The sequence below is a fragment of the Marmota monax genome, unplaced genomic scaffold (genome assembly GCF_021218885.2).
Source record: "Marmota monax isolate L192 unplaced genomic scaffold, Marmota_monax_Labrador192_F-V1.1 WCK01_AAM20220418_F8-fsc00012, whole genome shotgun sequence".
Taxonomy (NCBI): Eukaryota; Metazoa; Chordata; class Mammalia; order Rodentia; family Sciuridae; genus Marmota; species Marmota monax.
In genome coordinates, this window is record NW_026695227.1 from 14005625 (window position 1) to 14031132 (window position 25508).

The 25508-nt window shown below is 39.2% G+C and overlaps 1 protein-coding gene across 4 annotated transcripts in view; it reads right to left on the reverse strand.

Annotated features, from left to right (window-relative positions):
* The window catches only part of Itpr2 (inositol 1,4,5-trisphosphate receptor type 2), a 518501-nt gene that overhangs the window by 386244 nt on the left and 106749 nt on the right, over nt 1-25508 (reverse strand). For all 4 annotated transcript variants that reach the window (XM_058576367.1, XM_058576366.1, XM_046435433.2 and 1 more), the window contains one exon: nt 2975-3019. In XM_058576367.1, coding sequence (XP_058432350.1) covers nt 2975-3019 — 45 coding nt within the window. The remainder of the gene's footprint in view (nt 1-2974; nt 3020-25508) is intronic.

Sequence of the window (25508 nt, forward strand, 5' to 3'; positions counted from 1 at the left end):
ATTTTGTAATAAACAGCACATCCTTGTTAATCATATTCACACTACTGTGAGACAGAACCCTAGAACTTCTCGCTCCTAATTGTGACTCTATACCCATCAACTTACTTTTCCCATTCCCTCCTTCCCCCTACTTTCCACACCCTCTGCAAAACACCATTCTATTCTCTTTTTTTTCAGAGTTTGTTTGTTTATTGTTGTAACATTTTGTTTTGAACATCAAACACTGCACAAAATATGAGCCATTCATCTTAAGATGTCTTTACCATAACTAAAGAGTACTGTATTGATGTTTACAATTAATTTCAGACAACTGAAAACTTATTAGTGATATTTCTAATAATCAAATAGGCTGAACGCAATTATTAAATTAAAAGAGCAGTTTCGCCTCCCTTTCTTACCCTCAAACCAAACCAAAAGTCATTTTCCACCTGGAAATAACATTTATTTTAACCAGTTTTAAATAAAACCCAGCATGCTCTAAAACATGGGAAAATAAGTTTTCCCAGAGTGAATATGATACTTGAAAAGATAAAGCTCCCTGGATGAATCTGTTTTCACCAACTTGCAAAAAGAGAAAGTGCTTAATGTTTTTTCTAACCATTTCTTCGCTCAAAGGCCTTGCTTCACCTTCAAAGCAACTAGTGAAGGATTGTGCGCAGGCCCACGGTCAAGTGGGCTGTTCAGGGAAGAAGCACATTTCAGTCACTTAGTCACCTTTCCTCCTCAGTTGGTTTCCCTATGATTTTTAGCAGCTTTTGTTTTAGGACATCAAACTAGTAGGTTTCTTTTTCCAAATGAAAACTCTATGTAGATGTGTTTGAACACAGTGAAACATTACTGATTACGGCACTAAGTGTGCATGCTCCAAGTCCACACATGTACTTCGCACAGCCTGACCGAGAGCAGACATTAACTTCCACAGCAGTACAAGCTTCAACACATGATATCAGAGCAAAAAACACTAAAGTTAGATTGAAGTGGGAAGAGGGAAAGGGGCCATGTCACCAATGGAGCAACTGACAAGAATGACTTAGAAGAGACCAATCTCCCTACAGCTGTCCTTGTGACGTTGCTTGTCACTGAGCCAGCATGAAGTTGATGTTTCAACTTGCCATACTAAGAGACTGTGTGCAAACACACTCAAGGGCATCTCTCTTTCACAGAAAGAACAAATGTCATTTGTACCAAATGGCAATGGATGCTCAGGACAAACTTAATATTTTCCTAACATTACAGCAATAGTAATCATCTACTTTCAGCAAAAGGGACTCCTTTAAACAAGAAAAAAGACTCACGGTCATTAGCCTACATACCCACTGGGTCAATCTGCAGCAACAAACTCTAGGGATAGTGGACATTGAGACAGAAGAACCAGCCACCCTCAACACAGGCTGGGAGATCCAGATACTAGGCTGGATCCTCTCAGAAGGCCTGTATCCAAGGAGAAGAGCTTGTCAAGAAAAACAAACTAGTCAAAAATTGTGTGAAGGACAACCTAAAAAGAGGATACATATTAAGATTTCCTGTACCACACATATGCAAATAAGTCCTACTAAGTGCAGATTAAGCACATAAAGCTCTTATTCTTCCTCTAAATCAAAGGCAGTTGAAAGGACACACTGGTGGCATCTATGAAAATAAGAAAACTGCATGGATATTTTACTAAAATCTTAATTCACTAACTGGGCAGAACTTCATATAAACATAACCTAGTTCTCCTATTTACTATATATAAATAAATCATTAGACAATTAGTCCTTAGAACTATTTAAGGGGGAGGTTTTGCACTGGAGAAAGCCTGTGTCATCTCTTCTCTAGGAATATGTGCCTCCAGACACCATTCTACTCTTAACTCCTAGGAGATCAACATTTTCAGATTCTCCATGTGAGGGAGGATCATGCAGTACGTGTTTTTCTGTGCCTCTTTTATGTCACTTAACATCTTCCAGGTACATCCATGTTATGGCAAATGGCAGGATTCATCTTTTCAGTGCTGAATAGTATTCTCTTATACAATAAGTACCACATCTTCTTTATCTATTTATCTGTCAATGGAGATTTAGATTTATTCCATATCCTGGCTATTGTAAACAGTGCAACAATAAACATGGAAGTATAGATGTCTCTTTGACACTCTTATTTTGTTTCTTTTTGATATATACCTAGCAGTAGAACTTCTGGATCATATTACAGTTCTGTATTTAAATTTTGAGGGACTTGCATGCTGCTTTTCATAATGGCTATGCATTTCAACCTCCAATGTATAAGAGTTCCCCAAATCCTCACCATTTGCTATTTTTTGTCTTTTTCATAATAGTCATTCTAACTGAAGGGAGGTGATATCTCATTGTAGTTATGATTTGCATTTCCCTGGTGGTTATGAAACTACTAGAAAAAAACAGATAGAAAATATTATATGACTTTAGTCTGGGTAAGGCTTTTTTAGATGAATCCTCAGAAAGACAGGCAACAAAAGCAAAAGTTTCACAACTTTGACAAACAGTGTTACTAAAATATCTCTGCACATCAAAGGAAATGATAGACAGAGTGAAGAAACAACCCCGAGAACAGGAGAAAGTATCTGCAAAATATACATCCAAAATTTATAAGGAACTCTTCTCAATGGCAAAAGAACAAATAATCCAACTGAAGAATGGGACAGACACTTGTCAAAAGAAGACACACAAATGACCAACAGCTAAATGGGGAAAAAGTGTAATTTTTTTTTTTTTACTTTTGTTCTTGTTTTCCTTTTTTGTTCTTCAAATTGCTAGAAGTCTCCCTCAGTGACTTAATTGGACTTCTTATAATCTAAGCTATATCATCTTTTATCTTTTTTCTTTCATCCATAGCTCTACTCAGAGAATCTCAAGAGAGAGATTCTTAGAGATTCTGGTCTTCAAATTTGATACTGAATTTTCCATTTGTTCATATGAAATACAGGATTTATTAGGGAAGAAAAAATTTTACTCACCACATTTTTCCCTTCATTTTGGGCATCTCGATAATCAGGATTAAGCTAAAAAAGAAAGAAAGAAAACTAGTTTTGAATTGCCATTAAGAGCATATTAACAAGACCAGTAATCTTTAATTCAGTTCACTAGTGTACCCTTAACTAAGTTTGATATCTTAAAAGGTGAGAAAAAAATTTAGTAAACATAACCACTTAAAACATTACCACCAAGCCCTAGTTATAGGAAGTAAAAGATAAAATGCCCGACTTAGGGCCTTGGTTCATATCCATACTGTTGACATCTTTGTACAAGTCAGAGAAGACAATCTCACCTCTTCTGGGAAAGCATTCAAGAGAGTTCACCATTTGACCTACCACAAAAACTGACATTAACCAATCACTCAGACATCAGTATTTAAAAATACACCAAAGGAAAGTTTCAACCATGATTCAAGATTGTGCTTTGCATGCACACAGGGAAAAGAAAACTGCAAAAGGGAAGCTCAGGTCAGTTATGTCAGCGAATACACGAGAACTATTGGAACCCAGACAAAAACTCATCTTTGGGCTCAGAGAGCAGAGATTAGAGGTCATTCCAATGACCTCTACATGAGCCCTGGAGAAACTGAATATTGGCACCTACATCACCCAGCTGGTTAGATTCCCTCTTCATTCCCACTCATGAAAAGTATATCTTAGTTGTCCTGAATTAACAACAGATTTTTTTTCTTGAAATATCAAGCCCTAATGAATTTAAACATTTTAATGTGAATCTACCAGTGTATGCAATGCACAAGCCCAAGTAGTTCAATTTATTCCAAATGTAAAGTCAGATGTCTTTCTTTTTTTTTTTATTTTTTATTGTTGGTTGTTCAAAACATTACATAGTTCTTGACATATCATATTTCACACTTTGATTTAAGTGGGTTATGAACTCCCATTTTTACCCCATATACAGATTGCAGAATCACATCAGTTACACATCCATTGATTTACATATTGCCATACTAGTGTCTGTTGTGTTCTGCTGCCTTTCCTATCCTCTACTAGCCCCCCTCCCCTCCCCTCCCCTCTTCTCTCTCTACCCCCTCTACTGTCATTCATTTCTTCCCCTTGTATTATTTTTCCCTTTCCCCTCACTTCCTCTTGTATGTACTTTTGTATAACCCTGAGGTTCTCCTTCCATTGCCATGCAATTTCCCTTCTCTCTCCCTTTCCCTCCCACCTCTCATCCCTGTTTAATGTTAATCTTCTTCTCCTGCTCTTCGTCCCTACTCTGTTCCTAGTTACTCTCCTTATATCAAAGAAGACATTTGGCATTTGTTTTTTAGGGATTGGCTAGCTTCACTTAGCATAATCTGCTCTAATGCCATCCATTTCCCTGAAAATTCTATGATTTTGTCATTTTTTAATGCAGAGTAATACTCCATTGTGTATAAATGCCACATTATTTTATCCATTCGTCTATTGAAGGGCATCTAGGTTGGTTCCACAGTCTTGCTATTGTGAATTGAGCTGCTATGAACATCGATGTAGCAGTGTCCCTGTAGCATGCTCTTTTTAGGTCTTTCTTAAAATGAATGTAATGATAATTTGGGAATGGCAATTAGAAGTCCTAATTGCCATTCCCAAATTATCATTACATTCGATGAAAGTGCTGGAGAAAAAAACATAAAAGAAAAATAAGACAAAAGAAAAAACTCTTGACCTCATTGAGAACAAAGGCTGAAGAACCACCTAAATTCCAAATCTTCTGTAAGTTGGAGCTAATTATAAAGCAGATAGTTCTGGAGGGAGAGGCAGGTAACTCCCAGCTTCCAGTAACCTTCAACCTCACTTCAAGCTAGCAGCCCTTCAAGAAGAAAGAAGAGGCCTGCTGTGCCTCCCACCATTTGTCCTGACTCAGAACCCCAGAGAACTTACCAAGTAAAAACCTAAATGGAAAGGCTTCTTGATCAGTGAGAAGCTGCTATTAGATTAAGCAGAAAATCATTTCCCTAGCCGGGCCCCCCATTGACCTGTATCTCCTCTCACGACCAGGGAGATACACAATTCTCAGAAAGTAACTGGGCAGAAAGTACAGGGAGCAGATGCAGGCAGATGAATTTCTGAGAAGCACTGTAGTGAAAAGAAGAGAAACAAAAGAACCACTAAAGCTGTGTGCTGGAATCTCACTGCATCGTAAAGTAGAAATAGTGAAGGGGTAGGAGGCAGAAGCAACTGCAGAGGAACTCAGACACAGAGAGTCAACATCTGCTGAAACTGGGAACCGCACTGGAAATGCACCCATCAGTCTGCCCTACAGCTAGCTGAAGGCTTAGAAAAAGAATTAAGCCAGGCACAGTGGTGCATGCCTGTAATCCCAGCAGTTTGGGAGGCTGAGATCTGAGTATCACAGGTTCAAAGCCAACCTCAGTAACTTAGCCAGACCCTGTCTCAAAAATAAAATATTAAAAAGGGTTAGGGATGCGGCTCAGTGGTTAAGCACCTCTGGGTTCAATCCCTGGTGACAGAAAGAAAGAGGTGGGGGGGAAGGAAGATGGCGGCGAGGGGAGTGCATTACCCCCGTGTGCTGCTTCACTGTGTGGGAGTATGACAAGTCAGGACGGCTAAAGGATATCTTGTTAGGAATTTCCAGCAATAGTGGGGTGCGCCGGAACCTGGAGGAAGGATTTCCATCGCACGAGGATCGGCTACGGGGACTCAAACGCGAGAGGTTTGTCGCACGGAGGGTAAAACTGCTTATTCAGCAAATCGCCCCGCGGCTAGAGTCTGCAACGCGCGCTGGGATAGAGACGCAGGGTTACAGTGCTGCAGTTTCTGCCAGCCGCGCAAGCACCGCACTCAGGGCTGAATTCTGGGTTCGAGACGGGGGAAGGAAGCGGTCCATCTCGGTTCTCCACACCGGTCAGACCACAGAGGAGGCCAGCAGCCACCATGTTGGTAAACTGACGTCACCATACCTGTTTTCGACTGACCGCAGCTCATTCAGCCATAGAACAGGTAATTTCAGGCTGCAATTAACCTGCGGCTTGCAGACAGATTGCTAGGGTTCAGCGCCTGGGTGCTTCTTAAAATCTGATCTTATCGGAGTGAACACCGAACGCGGGGCGGCTGAGTTCCGGCTCCCGGAACCGTCCCGGAACTGCCCTGGCTCAGGGCTGCGGAGCCTGCGGAGGCTGCTTCTTGGACCCTGCTACTATCAGAGCAAACACCAAGCACTAAGCAGCCGAATTCCGGCTCCCGGAACTGAGCCCGCGGGGACTGCTTCTTGGAGCTTACACTTATAGGAGCTTACACGGAGCACGGAGTGGCCGAGTTCCGGCTCCCGGAACTTCCCTGGACTGGGGCTAGGAGCCCGCGGAAACTGCGTCTCGGTCCGGGTCCTGCTGAGGGCCGGTCAGGACTCACCCGTTGCTTGGGTTGCCCGGCAAGGGGAACGAAATGCTGCCATTCGCATAGGATACCAACATGGCAGAGATCTGATGTCAGCAGAAAGCGGTGGAGGAGAGATCTTCATCAATACCAGCGGTGACATAAGCAGTTGGTCTCCTGGTAGGGGGGGTGAGGCTCAGTCACCCGAGTCTCCTCAATTTGTCCTCGAGCCAGAGGGAAGGAGCCGGGCCGCCGCCAGCCCCCGGAGCAGGCCCAGCGGCTCGCCAGCGTGGTGACCGCGTGACCCCAATTGGAGAGGGGGCGGAGCGGAGCCGCCACCCACACCCACCAGGTGGGCAGACCCACGACCCAGTAGTACATGGGCATGGTAGGAGGGGCAGGGCAGAGCCGCCCTTCGCGCTTGCAAGGTAAACAGACCTGTGACAGCCTGGCGGGTCAGGCCCAATGGCCTGCCAGTGTGGTACACACGCACCCCAACTGGAGTAGGGGCAGAGCAGATCCTTCTGCCATGCCCGGATCAGGCCCTGCCGGTGTGGTGGTCACGTGACCCCAATTGGAGTGGGGGCGGAGCGGAACCGCCACCCGTGCCCGCAGGGTGAGCAGACCAGTGATCAACCTGCAGATCAGGCCCAGGGGTCCGCAGGCGTGGTAGGAGGGGCAGGGCAGATCCGCCGCCCGCGCCTTCAAGGTAGGCAGACCTACAACAGACCGGCGGATCAGGCCCAGGAGCCTGCCGGCGTGTTACAAACACCACCCTAATTGGAGTAGTGACAGAGCAGAGTCGCCTCCCTTGCCAGGAACAGGCCCAGCGTCCTGCAGGCGGGGTAGTCACGACACCCCAATTGGAGTAGGGGCAGAGCAGAGCCTCCACCCGTGCCCGAAAGGTGGGCAGATCTGCGACCGACCAGCAGGACAGGCCCAGTGGCCTGCCGGTACGACAGACAAGTCACCCCATTTGGAGTAGGGGCAGAGTAGAGCTGCCGCCCGCGCCTGCAGGGTAGGCAAACCTGCAACCGACCGGCGGATCAGGCCCGGTGGCCTGCCGGCGTGGTACACTCGTCACCCCAATTGGAGTAGGGGCAGAACAGAGCCGCCACCAGCTCCCAGAACAGGCCCAGTGACCTGCTGGCGTGGTAGCCACGACACCCCAATTGGAATAAGGAGAGAGCAGAGCCGCCGCCCGCACCTGCAGGAAAGATACGCAAGCAGAATGAAAAGACAAGGAAAGAAAGGACCACAAGCAATGCAGGTCAACGCAACTTTAGAAGAGGTAACAGCTGCAGCAGATGGAATGTCAGATAAAGAATTCAGGATGTACATGCTTCAGATGATCTGGAGTATCAAGGAAGACACTAAACAGCAAAATCAGACAATGAAAGATCACTTCGACAACGAATTACGCAAACAAATCCAGGAAGCAAAGGATCAACTATACAGGGAGATAGAGGTTATAAAAAGCAAGCAATCAGAAATCCTAGAAATGCAGGAAGCAATAAACCAACTTAAAAACTCAATGGAGAATACTACCAGCAGAGTAGAACACTTAGAAGATAGAACATCAGACAATGAAGACAAAGTATTTCAACTGGAAAAGAACATAGACAGCTCAGCAAGACTGTTAAGAAACCATGAGCAGAACATCCAAGAAATATGGGATAACATTAAGAGACCAAAATTAAGAGTCATTGGGATACAGGAAGGTACAGAGCTCCAAACCAAAGGAATGAGCAGTCTATTCAATGAAATAATACAAGAAAACTTCCCAGACTTGAAGAATGAGACAGAATCCCAAATCCTAGAAGCCTACAGGATGCCGAATGTGCAAAATCATAAGAGATCCACACCTAGACACATTACAATGAAGATGCCCAACATACAGAATAAGGAGAGAATTTTAAAAGCTACAAGAGAAAGGAAGCAGATTACATTTAGGGGTAAGCCAATCAGGATAACTGCTGATCTTTCAACACAGACTCTGAAAGCTAGAAGATCCTGGAATAACATATTTCAAACACTGAAAGAAAATGGGTTCCAACCAAGAATTGTGTATCCAGCGAAATTAAGCTTCAGGATGGAGGATGAAATTAAAACCTTCCACGATAAACAAAAGTTTAAAGAATTCGCAGCTAGAAAACCATCTCTTCAAAACATCCTCGCCAAAGCATTACAGGAAGAGGAAATGGAAAATAACAATGAAAACCAACAGTGGGAGGTAGGACAGTAAGGGGGGGGGGAATAATCAAAGAGGAAAACAAACAATGTTTAGTAACAGAAATAAACAAATATGGCTGGAAGAACAACCCATATCTCAATAATAACCCTAAATGTTAATGGCTTAAACTCACCAATTAAGAGACACAGGCTAGTAGAATGGATCACAAAACAAGACCCATCAATATGCTGCCTACAGGAGACGCATTTGATAGGAAAAGACATACATAGGCTGAAGGTGAAAGGTTGGGAAAAATCATATCACTCATATGGACTTCGGAAACAAGCAGGCGTGTCCATACTCATATCAAATAAAATAGATTTCAAGCCAAAGTTAATCAAAAGAGATAAAGAGGGACACTACATACTGCTTAAGGGAACCATACACCAACAAGACATAACAATCATAAATATTTATGCCCCAAACAATGGTGCAGCTATGTTCGTCAAACAAACTCTTCTCAAGTTCAAGAGTCTAATAGACCACCATACCATAATCATGGGAGACTTCAACACACCTCTCTCGCCACTGGACAGATCTTCCAAACAAAAGTTGAATAAGGAAACTATAGAACTCAATAACACTATTAATAACCTAGACCTAATTGACATATATAGAGTATACCACCCAACATCAAGCAGTTACACTTTTTTCTCAGCAGCACATGGATCCTTCTCAAAAATAGATCATATATTATGTCACAGGGCAACTCTTAGACAATATAAAGGAGTAGAGATAATACCATGCATCTTATTTGATCATAATGGAATGAAACTGAAAATCAACGATAAAAGAAGGAAGGAAAAAGCATACATCAATTGGAGAATGAACAATAGGTTACTGAATGATCAATGGGTTATAGAAGACATCAAGGAGGAAATTAAAAAATTCTTAGAGATAAATGAAAACACAGACACAACATATCGGAATCTATGGGACACATTGAAAGCAGTTCTAAGAGGAAAATTCATTGCTTGGAGTTCACTCCTTAAAAAAAGAAAAAACCAACAAATAAATGATCTCATACTTCATCTCAAAATCCTTGAAAAAGAAGAGCAAAACAACAGCAAAAGAAGTAGAAGGCAAGAAATAATTAAAATCAGAGCTGAAATTAATGAAATCGAAACAAAAGAAACAATTGAAAAAATTGACAAAACTAAAAGTTGGTTCTTTGAAAAAATAAACAAAATCGACAGACCCTTAGCCATGCTAGCGAAGAGAAGAAGAGAGAGAACTCAAATTACTAACATACGGGATGAAAGAGGCAATATCACAACAGACACTTCAGAAATACAGAAGATAATCAAAAATTATTTTGAATCCTTATACTCCAATAAATTAGAAGATAGTGAAGGCATAGATAAATTTCTTAAGTCATATGATCTGCCCAGATTGAGTCAGGAGGATATAGAAAACTAAACCGACCAATATCAATTGAGGAAATAGAAGAAACCATCAAAAGACTACCAACTAAGAAAAGCCCAGGACCGGATGGGTATACAGCAGAGTTTTACAAAACCTTTAAAGAGGAACTAATACCAATACTTTTCAAGCTACTTCAGGAAATAGAAAAAGAGGGAGAACTTCCAAATTCATTCTACGAGGCCAACATCACCCTGATACCTAAACCAGACAAAGACACTTCAAAGAAAGAAAACTACAGACCAATATCTCTAATGAACCTAGATGCAAAAATCCTCAATAAAATTCTGGCCACTCGGATACAAAAACATATCAAAAAAATTGTGCACCATGATCAAGTAGGATTCATCCCTGGGATGCAAGGCTGGTTCAATATACGGAAATCAATAAATGTTATTCACCACATCAATAGACTTAAAAATAAGAACCATATGATCATCTCGATAGATGCGGAAAAAGCATTCGACAAAGTACAGCATCCCTTTATGTTCAAAACTCTAGAAAAACTAGGGATAACAGGAACATACCTCAATATTGTAAAAGCAATCTATGCTAAGCCTCAGGCTAGCATCATTCTGAATGGAGAAAAACTGAAGGCATTCCCTCTAAAATCTGGAACAAGACAGGGATGCCCTCTCTCTCCACTTCTCTTCAACATAGTTCTCCAAACACTGGCCAGAGCAATTAGACAGACGAAAGAAATTAAAGGCATAAAAATAGGAAAAGAAGAACTTAAATTATCACTATTTGCAGATGATATGATTCTATACCTAGCAGACCCAAAAGGCTCTACAAAGAAACTATTAGAGCTAATAAATGAATTCAGCAAAGTGGCAGGATTTAAAATCAACACGCATAAATCAAAGGCATTCCTGTATATCAGCGACAAATCCTCTGAAATGGAAATGAGGACAACCACTCCATTCAAAATATCTTCAAAAAAAATAAAATACTTGGGAATCAACCTAACAAAAGAGGTGAAAGACTTATACAATGAAAACTACAGAACCCTAAAGAGAGAAATAGAAGAAGATCTTAGAAGATGGAAAAATATACCCTGTTCATGGATAGGCAGAACTAACATCATCAAAATGGCGATATTACCAAAAGTTCTCTATAGGTTTAATGCAATGCCAATCAAAATCCCAACGGCATTTCTTGTAGAAATAGAGAAAGCAGTCATGAAATTCATATGGAAAAATAAAAGACCCAGAATAGCAAAAACAATGCTAAGCAAGAAGTGTGAATCAGGCGGTATAGCGATACCAGACTTCAAACTATACTACAGAGCAATAGTAACAAAAACAGCATGGTACTGGTACCAAAACAGGCGGGTGGACCAATGGTACAGAATAGAGGACACAGAAACCAATCCACAAAACTACAACTATCTTATATTTGATAAAGGGGCTAAAAGCATGCAATGGAGGAAGGATAGCATCTTCAACAAATGGTGCTGGGAAAACTGGAAATCCATATGCAACAAAATGAAACTGAATCCCTTTCTCTCGCCATGCACAAAAGTGAATTCAAAATGGATCAAGGAGCTTGATATCAAATCAGAGACGCGCCGTCTGACAGAAGAAAAAGTTGGCTACGATCTACATACTGTGCGGTCGGGCTCCAAATTCCTCAATAGGACACCCATAGCACAAAAGTTAATAACTAGAATCAACAAATGGGACTTACTCAAATTAAAAAGTTTTTTCTCAGCAAAAGAAACAATAAGAGAGGTAAATAGGGAGCCTACACCCTGGGAACAAATCTTTACTCCTCACACTTCAGATAGAGCCCTAATATCCAGAGTATACAAAGAACTCAAAAAATTAGACAATAAGAGAACAAACAACCCAATCAACAAATGGGCCAAGGACCTGAACAGACACTTCTCAGAGGAGGACATACAGTCAATCAACAAGTACATGAAAAAATGCTCAACATCTCTAGCTGTCAGAGAAATGCAAATCAAAACCACCCTAAGATACCATCTCACTCCAGTAAGATTGGCAGACATTAGGAAGTCAAACAACAACAAGTGCTGGCGAGGATGTGGGGAAAAGGGTACACTTGTACATTGCTGGTGGGACTGCAGATTGGTGCAGCCAATTTGGAAAGCAGTATGGAGATTTCTTGGAAAGCTGGGAATGGAGCCACCATTTGACCCAGCTATTCCCCTTCTCGGTCTATTCCCTAAAGACCTAAAAAGAGCATGCTACAGGGACACTGCTACATCGATGTTCATAGCACACAGTTCACAGTAGCAAGACTGTGGAACCAACCTAGATGCCCTTCAATAGACGAATGGATAAAAAAAATGTGGCATTTATACACAATGGAGTATTACTCTGCATTAAAAAATGACAAAATCATAGAATTTACAGGGAAATGGATGGCATTAGAGCAGATTATGCTAAGTGAAGCTAGCCAATCCCTAAAAAACAAATGCCAAATGTCTTCTTTGATATAAGGAAAGTAACTAAGAACAGAGTAGGGACGAAGAGCATGAGAAGAAGATTAACATTAAACTGGGATGAGAGGTGGGAGGGAAAGGGAGAGAGAAGGGAAATTGCATGGTAATGGAAGGAGACCCTCAGGGTTATACAGTGGAGGGGGTAGAGAGAGAGGAGGGGAGGGGAGGGGAGAGGTGGGGAGGGGGGAGGGGGGAGGATGGGAAAGGCAGCGGAGCACAACAGACACTAGTATGGCAATATGTAAATCAATGGATGTGTAACTGATGTGAATCTGCAATCTGTGTATGGGGTGAAGGTGGGAGTTCATAACCCACTTGAATCAAAGTGTGGAATATGATATGTCAAGAAATTTGTAATGTTTTGAACAACCCACAATAAAAAATTAAAAAAAAAAAAAAGAAAGAGGTGGGCAGGGAAGCGGGGAAGAAGATAAAAGAAAAAAAAAGGATCAAATTGTCAGACCACAGAATTTAGAAATGGAACAAAAGGACAAGCCACTCAACTCATATGGTTATGTACAGAACTCACTTTTATGAGGATAATACAGAAAGAAGGAAGGAAAGAAGGGAAAAACAAAAGTTAACTGATGAGGGCTGAGGTTGTGGCTCAGTGGTAGAGTGTTCGTCTGGCATGCATGGGGCACTGGGTTCGATCCTCAGCACCACATAAACATAAAGATATTGTGTCCATCTTAAACTAAAAAACAAATATTTTTTTTAAAGGTAACTGATGAGAAAGTACATTGGAACAGAGGGAATTCTTTCTCAGGTTCCTTCTGAATATTTCTTACATGATGCAAAATAAATTTTCAGGAAAAGGTTTCATATATTCAAGAAAGTACAAGTAAATGTGACTTTTATGTAAAGGCAAAAAAATGCATGAACAGCTAAAAGGATAAGATAACAATATAATATTGTAAATAGTAATAATATAAAGTATTGCAATGTAAGATAATGAGAATTTCAATAAAAATGAATATGAATACAAACTCAAAGTCTATTCTAGCAGCAATAAAAAGCACTGTTGGTGCCACATAGAATGAGTGATGAAGAGGGTAAGTTGGATAGCTATCCTTTCATACAAAATAAAAATTTTAAAAAAAACAGAGGACCAGAGAAGGGACTATTAACTATTGGGCAGCCAGTGTACTCAGAAGGAGGACAGAATAAGTAGAACACAAACAATAATCAAAGATAACAGAAAGTCTAACTTTGCTCACTTGAAAGAAGGACTGTGTGTGCAAAGGTCACCTTATTTCAAGAGAAAAATCAACAAAAGAGGTCGACACATTCATTCAAAAATTATGAGGTGGGGAAAAGAGGGAAAACAGCAAGAGGGACATAAGCAAAGCAAGAAATCAGGCCTAGGTAAAATACGCATCATGCACAGGAGGGATAAACCAAATGTGGTTGAGTCAGAAATGGAGTTGCTCAGCAGGAACCAGGTGAGCTACCGCCCCACACAGATGACTCTGGGAAACATCAAGTGGAAGAAGAAAGACACACAAAGAATGTGCTGTGTGATTCCACTTATGTGAAATATGAAAGTAAACAAAAACAAACTGTGGTGAAACAAATCAGAGAGCGGAGGTGTAAGGAAGAGGAAGGACAGAAAACTGACCCAGTCCCGGAGCCCCATGACAGCATCTCTTCCACACTCAGAACTGATACAAAGGTGGGGAGACATGAGCTACCTGTCAGGGCTGGGCCAGCAACGGGGGGTTTGGAGCCGACCTCCACTTCCTATGAGACTCAGACTCCACCATGGACTCCCTGAATTCCTTTGGATTATGAATCATGCAATTTGTTCCCAAACAGAATTAATCTTCCATTTAAGATGCAAGAAGGAAAATTTGAGAACCAGAGAGTTAGTTATCTGGCCCCCTAATCTACTGATTAGGAAACCCAAGAAAATACATTTTTACTTGATAGTAAAGAAAATTCCAGTATGGTGCCCAGAAGGGATTTATTCACCTATTTTAATCAAGTATCACCACATTTTTAAATTTTTTTTTAGTTGTAATGGACACAGTACCTTTATTTTGTTCATTTATTTTTTTATGTGGTGCTAAGGATCAAACCCAGAGCCTCACAGGCAAAAGGCAAGTGCTCTGCCAGAGCTTCAACCCCAGCCCCAAGGACCACCATAGTTTTTTTAAAATTTTGTTTTCAAATTAAAATCCTAACTTTTGTTTCAAACTTAAAAAAAATCCACACTAAAATTTTCACTAAATTACAACCAAAACTATGCGACATTTTTAACCAAAGATATAACCTAGGGTCAAATTTACATTTAATAAGCATTAGAATAGTTGGTTCCATAAATAGACTCATGCTGGAAACCATGACACATCTATATCTATAACTAAAATGTGCACAGAAATAGGAATTAACATTCCTAAGTCAAACACAAAATAATTTATACCCTTTGAAGTACAGGTCATAGTCTATACCACATTCAATGTTACATTCTATAATTCAGTCTTGACATATTTTATTCACTCAGGATCACCCAGTTCAATCCTTGCTGGGATGAACGGGGAGCTAGTCCCAGGCTGCTCTAAAAGGAAATGCCATGTGTGCCGGGAAAGGTCACACAGTCCCCATGGAACTTGGCATTCTCATCTGAAAAATGAGGGGAAAAAAAAACTCTAACTGAACCCCAGGTGGATGTCAATGAATTTTACACATTCATGTACTTGGCGGCAATGCCAAGATGTGCCAGTCAGGTTCTGTCTCATCTGTGTCTCTCGGCCTACAATGTTCTATTTTAAATAAATCACATTAAGTGATGGTTGTAGCCAATTAGTAAATTCAGTAAAGTGTGAACAGTAATAATAATAACAAAGAGGAAGAGAAGGGAAAGGAGGGGGAAAGGCCAGCCAACTAAAACTATGGCTATATAAATGCACCAAAATTAACTATTAAAGATCAAATACCATGCTGTTTTCCTTCTCTAAACATAGTGACAGCAGTAATTATTAAAGTAATTGGACTAAGAATAAATAGCAAAAAAATTATTTTTAAAGAAGGAAGAAAAAGATATATATAGCTACAGATAACCGCATCTTTTAGGATTTTAACGGAAATATTTCCTTATGTTAAAAAAATAAACTATAAATCCAGCATTGAAGAAAAAGAAAACTAATATGCTCTTCAATCTTTTATTCAATAAATATTAATAGAGCATCTATAATGGACAAAGCATTGTGGCATATGGTATTTTAGCAAAGACAAAGAGAATATGGTCCCTGACCACAAGACCTTATGATCTAGGAGGGAAAATAAGACATAAATACAGTCAGCTATAATACAAAATAGAATGTGACCAGAGATATAAGACAGGAATGAATAATTTATAAATAATATAGGTCAGAGGAAGGAGGGATCTGTGGTGGGCAAATTTATTCAAGAATTATTCATGGAGAGTAGCATTTGAGATAAGCCTTGAAGGATGGGTAGAATTTTAAGCGGCCAGAGAAGGAAAGAAGGACTGAGAAGACAGGCAGCGCTGGGGGAGCAAATGTCACACAAGTGAGAAAAATGAGCCTTGTTTAGAGAAGACCCTGAAAGGTCATTTATGAAATCCTTTTTATATGCTGTTAAAGGTTCATTCATTTAACCTCACAACTATGCTATAAGAAGGGATTCTTAACTCTTCTGTACAGATGAGGCACCCAGGGTTCTTCTGCAAAGTCACACCACTGTCAAGTGGCAGGGTGACGAGGCACAGGTCTGATGGTGCCAGAGATACATCATTCAGTCACTTAGTGTCTTGCTTCCCTCCTGCCTCCATAATAAAGAGCGGTGTGATCCAAGACCAGAGGGAAGATCCACCCAGACCAATGGGGACTTTAAACCACAGGCCACACATACATAAAATCAGTAGTATCTGAATGTGAGAAGAAAATGCTTGTTGTGACTCTCAAGTTTTTAACTCTGCACTAAGAATAATTATCATTTTGTGGGGAAAGAACTCAAGCTTTGAAATATTGATTAAGTTTATATAGCTACAGATAACCAAGATCAAATTTATGGCCCACAGCAGCCACGGAAGAGAATAACAGACAAAGAATTTAAAGACTACTAATATTTAAAAAGAGTGGTTTTTTTTTAAATGGCTAAAGAAGAATAGAAAGAAGTTAGATACAGTGCAAAGTAGCATAGAGAAAGTAACATCACAGGCCTGGGGTTGTGGCTCAGTGAGAAGCACTTGCCTGGCACATGAGAGGCACTGGGTTAGAGCCTCAACACCACATAAAAATAAGGAAAGAAAGATATTGTAGAGGAGGAGGAAAAGGGGGAGGAGGAGGGAGAGGAGGGGGAGGAGAAGGAAGAGGAGGGGGAGGGGAGGAGGAGGAGGGAGTTTGTTTTTCTTATTTGTGCTTAGATTTCAGGTTGTAATTCTTTAAACTTACTGTGAGATGGCACCTATAGATATAATAATTTAAACATTACACAAGACCAGGTGTCTCAGATGTATAATGGAAGCAATTATAAGAAAGATCTCAATGTCCCAGTGATTGAGTTAATGGAATTCTCCTCTGGATTGCAAACTATTCAAGGCCAAAAAACATGGATTAATCACCTTTCTTTTCCTTCACAATCTATAAACATTAATGTCATAAAATCGTTGAGTGTATATTTTCAAGTAAAACAGTGACTAGAACTTCAGGGCCAAATCTGATTGATAAAAGTCCAGAAAAGAGATGAAGGAAAAAATAACTTTAAATGGGTGTTTATGTATGCCAGCTACAATTTATATTTTAATGTGGAATATTCTGTGTGTTTAGGGTCTAGTATGTGTCTGTATTTTATCTGTATCCACACACATACATACAAATTGGGCCTTTCTCATATTCTATAGTTGACAGATATGATACAGAACTAAATATATGGATATTTAAGGCTACAGCCATAATATTCGTAAACATATACTAATAAACAAGTTCTTGAGTAGTGTTTTTAATTAATTGAATCCAGACTATTGAATAGTCAGGAAGTAAGTGTTTACTGCCATCTGGTGGAAGTTTTGCCTATCTACAAACAAATAAACTAAAAGAGCAATATGAGATCTCAAAATTATTTTGCATTACTTCATCTATCTTGTTTTTAAAAAGATTATCAAAGGCTTTTACTTTAATAATCTTCAAAGTAAGAAAACATAAAAAGCAGATCAGAAACTGTGATGCTTGATTTGTAATTCTTCCTATGACTGTGGAAGAACTATATACCAAGGCTCCCATATTATCCCATTGCATATGTACAATAAAATTATTTTCTCCCCCCAAGACAAAGTTGTGAACTTGACTGCACCACCAAGGTAACAATGCCAAAAGCTGTGTTGTGTATGAAACACTCAAAACTATGTAAGAGTTTGTCTACCTCCTTTTGCCATCTAACTAGCGACATGCCTGCCCCATAGAATTGACATTACAGGGTAGAGCCTACAAACGTGGCACTCTATTACCTCATGAAGCCAAAATATCTTTACTATATCTTCATAACCAAGTGCTTTGTTCCACATTTTATCCAGGGAGTTTTAGCACTATATAGTTCTCAAAAACTGGTCTGTATTCTCTAAAACTATACCATTGGAGATCTTTACAATGAACAAGAGTCCATTTCTAAACCTTGATTCACTTTATTTAGTATACTGCAAAATAAAACCTAAATAATGTCATATCTTACATTACTGTCCTAATTCCTAGATGTTTTTCTTAATTCACCAAAAACAGCTTGTAATTTACATGTTGGGGTTCCTACAGAATCTCTAGCATATGAAATGGCCTAATTTCCTTTAGATTATGCCCCCTTCATTTCTACAAACAATAGCTTTATTACAACTTTTCTGAATAACTTAATCACCCAGTTAATAGGTGGTTAAATCAGAGTATTATGTGTAAGCATGATGTTTATAAGTAAGTTTTAGAGTTGGTTTTTCTTATTTGTGCTTAGATTTCAGGTTGTAATTCTTTAAACTTACTGTGAGATGGCACCTATAGATATAATAATTTAAACATTACACAAGACCAGATGTCTCAGATGTATGATGGAAGCAATTATAAGAAAGATCTCAATGTCACAGTGACTCAATTAATAGAATTCTCCTCTAGATTGCAAACTATTCAAGGCCAAAAACCATGGATTAATCACCTATTTTTTTCCTTCACAATCTCAAAATACTACTTTCACCTAGGGGACATTCAACAAATAATTGTGTAATTGCAGAGTAGTGTTAATCAAGATTTCTCAACCTAAACACTACTGGCATTTTGGACAAGATAATTCTTTGTTGTGGAGGGCTGTCTAATACATTATTGGATGTCTAGCTAGCTCTCTGTTCTCTAGCAACAAATATAAGTCCCCCTCTCCAATTATGAAATAAAAATGCCTACAGACATTGCCAAAAATCACCCTGAAATTGAGAACCACTGATACAGATGAAACTGTACAAGATTAGCATTCATCCCTAATATTGTCACTATATGTATATATATATTTTATACATAAGTTACATATGCACATATATAATACATATGTATGTGTGTACATATATGTGTGTGTGTATATATATTTATATAAATATATATATATATATATATATATATATATATTTTTTTTTTTTTTTTTTTTTTTTACTTTGAGCAAAATGAATCATCTCACTGGGCCTGGATTTCCTTTTCTATAAATTGAAATAACTCGGGCTGGGGATGTGGCTAAAGCGGTAGAGCGCTCACCTGGCATGCGTGCGGCCCGGGTTCGATCCTCACCACCACATACAAACAAAGATGTTGTATCCACCAAAAACTAAAAAATAAATATTAAAAAATTCTCTCTCTCTCTCACTCTCTCTTTAAAAAAAAAAGAAATAACTGGATTTACAATAAGCATAGTCCTTATGCTTCATCTATTCAATCATCTAGTATTTACTCAATGTAAACTACATGTGAGACACTGTTCTAGCACAAGACATCCAGTCATGAGCTTGCATGGGCCTTTCTTCATGGGGAACAAAACAGTCAGTGGAGGGACATACACAATGCTCAGGGGAACAAGTACATAAAGAAAGACATAACTGCTAACTGTGAAGAAGTCAAAGAAGTGATATAAGCATTTCTTCCATAAATGGGGGATTTCTCAAGTATCTCAACAGGTTTACAGAGAAAAACTGTGGAATTATTCAGTATGAAAACCTTTTAAAATGCTACAAGCCTCAATGAATTCTAACTCTACCACATTGCAAGACTACAAATTAAGTTATCATATAACAGAAAACTGTTTCAAGTTATTCAAAAGAATCTTCATTTCTTCTCTAGAAATAAAACTTTATTTTCACTGACACAGTTGTAAATATTTGTGGGGCATCGTGTGCTAAATTAAAACATACATGCAATGTGTAATGATCAGATCAGTGCAATTGGTATTTTTTTAATGTTTTTTTAGTAGCAGTTGGACACAATACCTTTATTTTATTTATTTATTTTTATGTGGTGCTGAGGATCAAACCCAGTGCCTCAAACATGCTAGGAGAGCGTGCTAACGCTGAGCCATAATCCCAGCCCTGCAATTGGTATTTTTTCAAGAAAATTTTATCAGAGGACCTCAGAAAAATAAAAGCAACCAACATTGTAGTATAATACTACAAGGCATGAGCAGTCTGTTAAGCTGCCCTCCTTGATAAGCACACAGCACATTTAACCCAGTTAATTTCGAGTAATCTCACCCAAAGTGTCTACTTTATGTCATGGAAGTAACTGGCTGGCTTGTGTATCATGTCTGACGTGTAAACTTTGGGTAGAATTTGATTGGAAGAATTTTTGATGTCTCCATGAGGCAGTATTTCCTATGTCAAAGCATAACAGGTGGGGCTGGGGATGTGGTTCAAGTGGTAGCGCGCTCGCCTGGCATGCGTGCGGCCCGGGTTCGATCCTCAGCACCACATACCAACAAAGATGTTGTGTCCGCCGAGAACTAAAAATAAATATTAAAATTCTCTTTAAAAAAAAAGCATAACAGGTGATATTTTCCAGGTAAACAGATGAAATCACTAAAATTGGTCCCTAAACATTTTTTTCCCATTACATTATATGACAAAGAAGTATCAGTTCTTCATGACAATGATGATAATAATAATAAAACACTGTTCTCCAGTGTCTTCTTTCTTTCCTCTCTACAAAACTGAAGAAACTTAACACATACTGAATAAATTTCATGTACAAGGGACTGTATACACTCTATCTTCCTTAATTCCAGAATAATTCCATACGACATATATTGTCACCTTTTTTAATACACAAAAGAACTCAGGTCCAGAAAAGTTAGATATTTGCTTCAAGTGAGATAGACTGTAAACAGTACACAGGAGACTTTTTCCCCCTACTATTCTAGGTTCTCTTTGTGCCACTGGCCAATATAAATAACCATAAACTCAAAGGCAGTTCAAGAATCGCATAATCTAATTTACCAAGAATGCCAAAAGCACATTAAAGTAAGGGTATAAATTATAAATATGCCTGCTGCGGGTGGAAAAGCCATGGGAAAAGAGAGTAAGACCCTGTGATATCCTGCTCCTTTTTAGGTACTTCTCTTCAATGCAAAAACAGTGCAATACTCACCCATCATTTTTAAGTATATTTGCAAAAAGTATCAAACGGGACTCTTATCTGCACTCTAACTCTCGCTCGCTCTCTCTGAACATTTGATAGGCACTGACCTCTACCTCCTGGCTTCCTCATCACTCCTCCACCCAGGCCTTCTGGCTTCCACTAAAAAATGTTCTCAATAAAGTCACAAATTATCGCAGTCTTGCCAAGTGCTGTAAATAGATTTTGCTCCTGACCTTTTCGGTAACACTCCCTCCTTTTTGAAACTCTATCCTCCCTTGCTTGGCATTTGTGATTCAACCCACTTGGTTTTCCAGCTGCTTCTCTGGCTTGGCAGGCTCCCAGTCTTTTGTCCACCCTTAAAAGATAATGTTCCTTGTGGTTCTGTCTTAAACATCTCACCATTCTTTCACACTCCCTAATGATCTTCTCTGTAGAGATGAGAATGAAATCTACTTTGTTAGCCCTAGTCAATCCCCGAATTTCTAAACCATTTGTGAAGCCCGTGCCTATTAGACATTTTCACCTGGACATTCTATAAGCAACCCCAACCAAAGTTAATCAGAGCAGAATGGAGAATCAGAGCAGAATCAGAGCAGTTCCTTCATTAACTTGGCACCTTCTCCCATTTTCTCCAAATTGAGAAGTGACATTTCCAGTTCTTCAAATCTGAAATTCTTCTACTCCTAAACTCTACCATTTAGTGGTTACCATGCCATTGATTCTGCCTCCTAAAAATATCTTCAACCCTTCGCCTCCTTACCATTATCAATGCCCTTGGCCCAGATTCCCAAAGTTCCTGGAAGGTATCATCCTTCTGGTCCTCTGCTTCTAACTCCAGTCTCTTTTGGTTACTTCACAAAGTTCCTGACCAGCACTATACACTAGAACTTTCTCTTTGACCATAGAAATGTCCCATACCTGTGCTATCCCAGATGGAGTAGCCAATGGACAACACACAATGTGGGTAGTATGACTAAGAAACTGACTTTTAGATTTCATTTAATTTTAATAATATTAATTTTAATCTAGTAGCCAACACGTGGTTAGAAGGTAACATGTTGGTCAGTGCAACTCTGGAGTGGTCTTCTTTAAATACAATCTTCTTTATAACACTCCTCTTACTTTAAAGTTAAAACCACTCTTCTTAATTTAGTGGATATGCTCTGAACTACATTTCTATTCTGAACAATCCCTCCCACCATCTAGCACAACTTCCACATGTATCAGTCACACAAAACCACACTGTATGACATGCATGCCTCCTTGCTCAGGTACAAGCTGCCCTTACTACCTGAGCCCCCTTTGTCTCTCCCCATGTTTCTCACTCATCCAGCAAGCAGCTCCTCCTCAGCCTCCTCAGCCTGCCGTGCAGCTACCTGGCACCCTCTGGCATAGGTATGCAGCACTGAAGCACGCTACTATTCCTACTGCTATCACATATTTGCCACACTATACGGGAGCTCTTCAAGGGCAGATTGGATTTTTTTTTATGACTTCACCGGTCTATTTCAATGGTTTCAAATAGTCCTTTAGTCACAGCCTCTAGGTTGCTAGGAGAAATTGCCTCAAATCTCATTTCTATTACTAATTATGGCAAATCCAAATTCTTCATTCATAATCTTAAAGGAAAGTGAACTGTCAATAATCCCTTTCTCAACCCTTTCCTTGAAGTGCGCCTTAGTTTTTATATTGTCTACATATGATTTAAACTTTTCACATCCATGTCTGTGCCTTCTTGAAAAACCTACAAGGTTTTTCTCTTCCAATCCATGTCTATTACTTTCTTTGAGAACCATGGGAAAAAGTTCACCCCAAGAAAGAACCCTTTGGACTCATCTTACACTGACCAACTCTACCAGCACAGGTAAGTAGCTCTGTGTGACGTTACCTACAGGCTCTAGCTGTTGATTATATACTGTCCTCTGAACTCCAAGGCCAATTCCTGGAGAGCAAAGACAGTCCTTTGCTTCCTCACTGTATGTAAAGCACTCTGCCCAGCTGTGCATTTATTAGGCACTGAAGATACACAGATAGAAGAGTCTATGGAATCTTAGAGATGATGTTTGATGTTTTTATAAATTCCAAAAGTTGTCATTTACAACGCTTGTTTTCAACACCCTAATACAAAGTAATACGTAGACATTAAAGATAAAACAAAAATATTTGATAAATAAAAGCCATAGATCTTTCCTGCACCCAAAAAGAAGAGTGTAGATCAATAAAGCAAATAATGTCAGGAGGTTATAACTCAAATTTTGAGGAATTCCCTGTAGTGCCTCAATGACCCAAATAATCTTTGTAATTGAGATTTGGGGAATTTTTAAAAAGCAAAATGACAAAAGGGTAATCATGGTTTCTCCATGGCTATCAGAAGCTGGTCACCACCTGCTTCCTGACTAGAAATCAATTTTTTATCAAGTGACTGTGACTGGCCACCCCTCCAGACACTCGTACACCAGGACGTGCACCCTGGGACATCAGTGTGCCAGGCTCTTATCTGAACTACTGATGCAGGAAACAGAAAACTACAGCTTATGAAAGCCAGTGTTTTGAAGCTACGGTTTCTATTTCAATGTTAAAATATTACACAGAAGCACCCATTCTATTAGATAAAATCTATAGAAAATGGATTTCTAGCTTTCAATTTTTAGATATATATTTAATACTTAATTCTTCTTCTCCTACCTTGCCATAAAAAAAAGATGCTATCTACAGAATTAAAGGTCAAAGAAAAGGTCCTCCAAATACACCAGACTCTTTAATGGATAAAATAGCTTCTGGCATTTAAAACTATGTTCTCTAGAGACAGAGTGAAAAGATAGTCTAACAAAATCTTTTCAAGGAATCAATTGCTTTCTATTTTTCAATCTTTTAATTAATTCATTTATGTATCAAAGTCTTGGATCATCACAGAAAGTGATGAACAATTTAATCCCTAGTAATCTAACCATTTGAATTTATCAAATGATATGTTTTATTCACAGAAATTAATAAGGAATGTGCATATCATGTCAGTTTCCTACAGAATGTCAGAAGTAAAATGGTATTAACTGAAAAGTGAACTATGAAAAACAATCACTGACACAGAATCCAAAGGGACTTTAATCCTAATTTCTTACCTTTGACAGACTGCATTAGGTTTTTCTAATTCTTATTTTAGACGAGATTTTCTGCTTTACTGTGCATATTTGCTTCAAAGAGTTACTTTTCAAAAGGGTTACTTTGAGATATTTATTGTTCAGATAGCCTAGAAATTACACAGCCACGTTACATTTAGTTGAGCAATAAATAATGTGCCAGATATTTATAAGAGGAAGAGTGATCCCTATTAATCATATAATACAATTAATCATGCTGTTATCACTTCCTGGGTGCTTACCTTGAGCCACACATTACACCAAGCACTTTACCTCATTTAGTTCTCTTAATGTAATTATATTTAATTATCCTCATTTTCCAGAGTAGGAAAGTGGAGCTTTGAGAGATTAATTGGCACAAATATGGCTGCAAATACCTCTTACATACAAATCCTAAAGTCTCCTTCTTCCCACCCTCTAACCTTACAAAAGTCTGCATAGCTCTTTTATATTCATTCATTTACTCAGAAAATATCCATCAAATGCTTGCCAAGTGCCAGCCACTGTTCTAGGTGCTAGGGATCCAGTGATGGTGAAAACCAAGATCCCTGCCTCCAAAAAGCACTGGTACACTCATCACTTGTTGGCCCTTTGGCTAAGATCAGGCATAGAAAGTGATCCCTTGACAGACAGTCACTAAAATAAAGTGTACACGGAGTCAGATGGCGAGTACTATGAAGAACGCCACAGAGGACCAAGTTTGTGAGGGTAATGGGGTTGGCTGCAGGTGGTGATGGGTCACACGCTTATAGAACCTACAAGACCCCCCTGTTCCCCATGTCTCTTCTAATCAGTCTACCAACACCACTTCCCTCCTTATCTCTCCTCACACCCAAAACCAGAAGTCAGATAAGTGATGGTTAAAGCCTTTTAGACCTCTGGATTACAATCTCAAAAGAAATTCTAAAAAACAGAAACAGAGTAAAGAACAGAATGAATATTTCTATACACATTTAAAAAAAAATAGAATATTTTCAAGGCCAGGAGCAATGGTTTAACACCTGAAATCTCAGCAGCTTGGGAGGCTGATGCTGGAGGATCACAAGTTCAAAGCCAGACTCGGCAACTTAGCAAGACCCTGTCTCAAAATAAAAAAATTAAAAAAGGGCTGGGGACATGTTTCAGGAGTTAAGCACCCCTGAGTTCAATCCCCAGTACCAAAAATAAACAAATAAAATAAGAATAGTTTCAAAGTTATTTTTAAATTAGATAACCAAACTTTGAACTATTTCTAAGATCTTTTTTGATGTTATTTCTACCACTCTTCACATCTGATTGTCAATATGCTTTTAGTAGAAAAAGAAAAGTC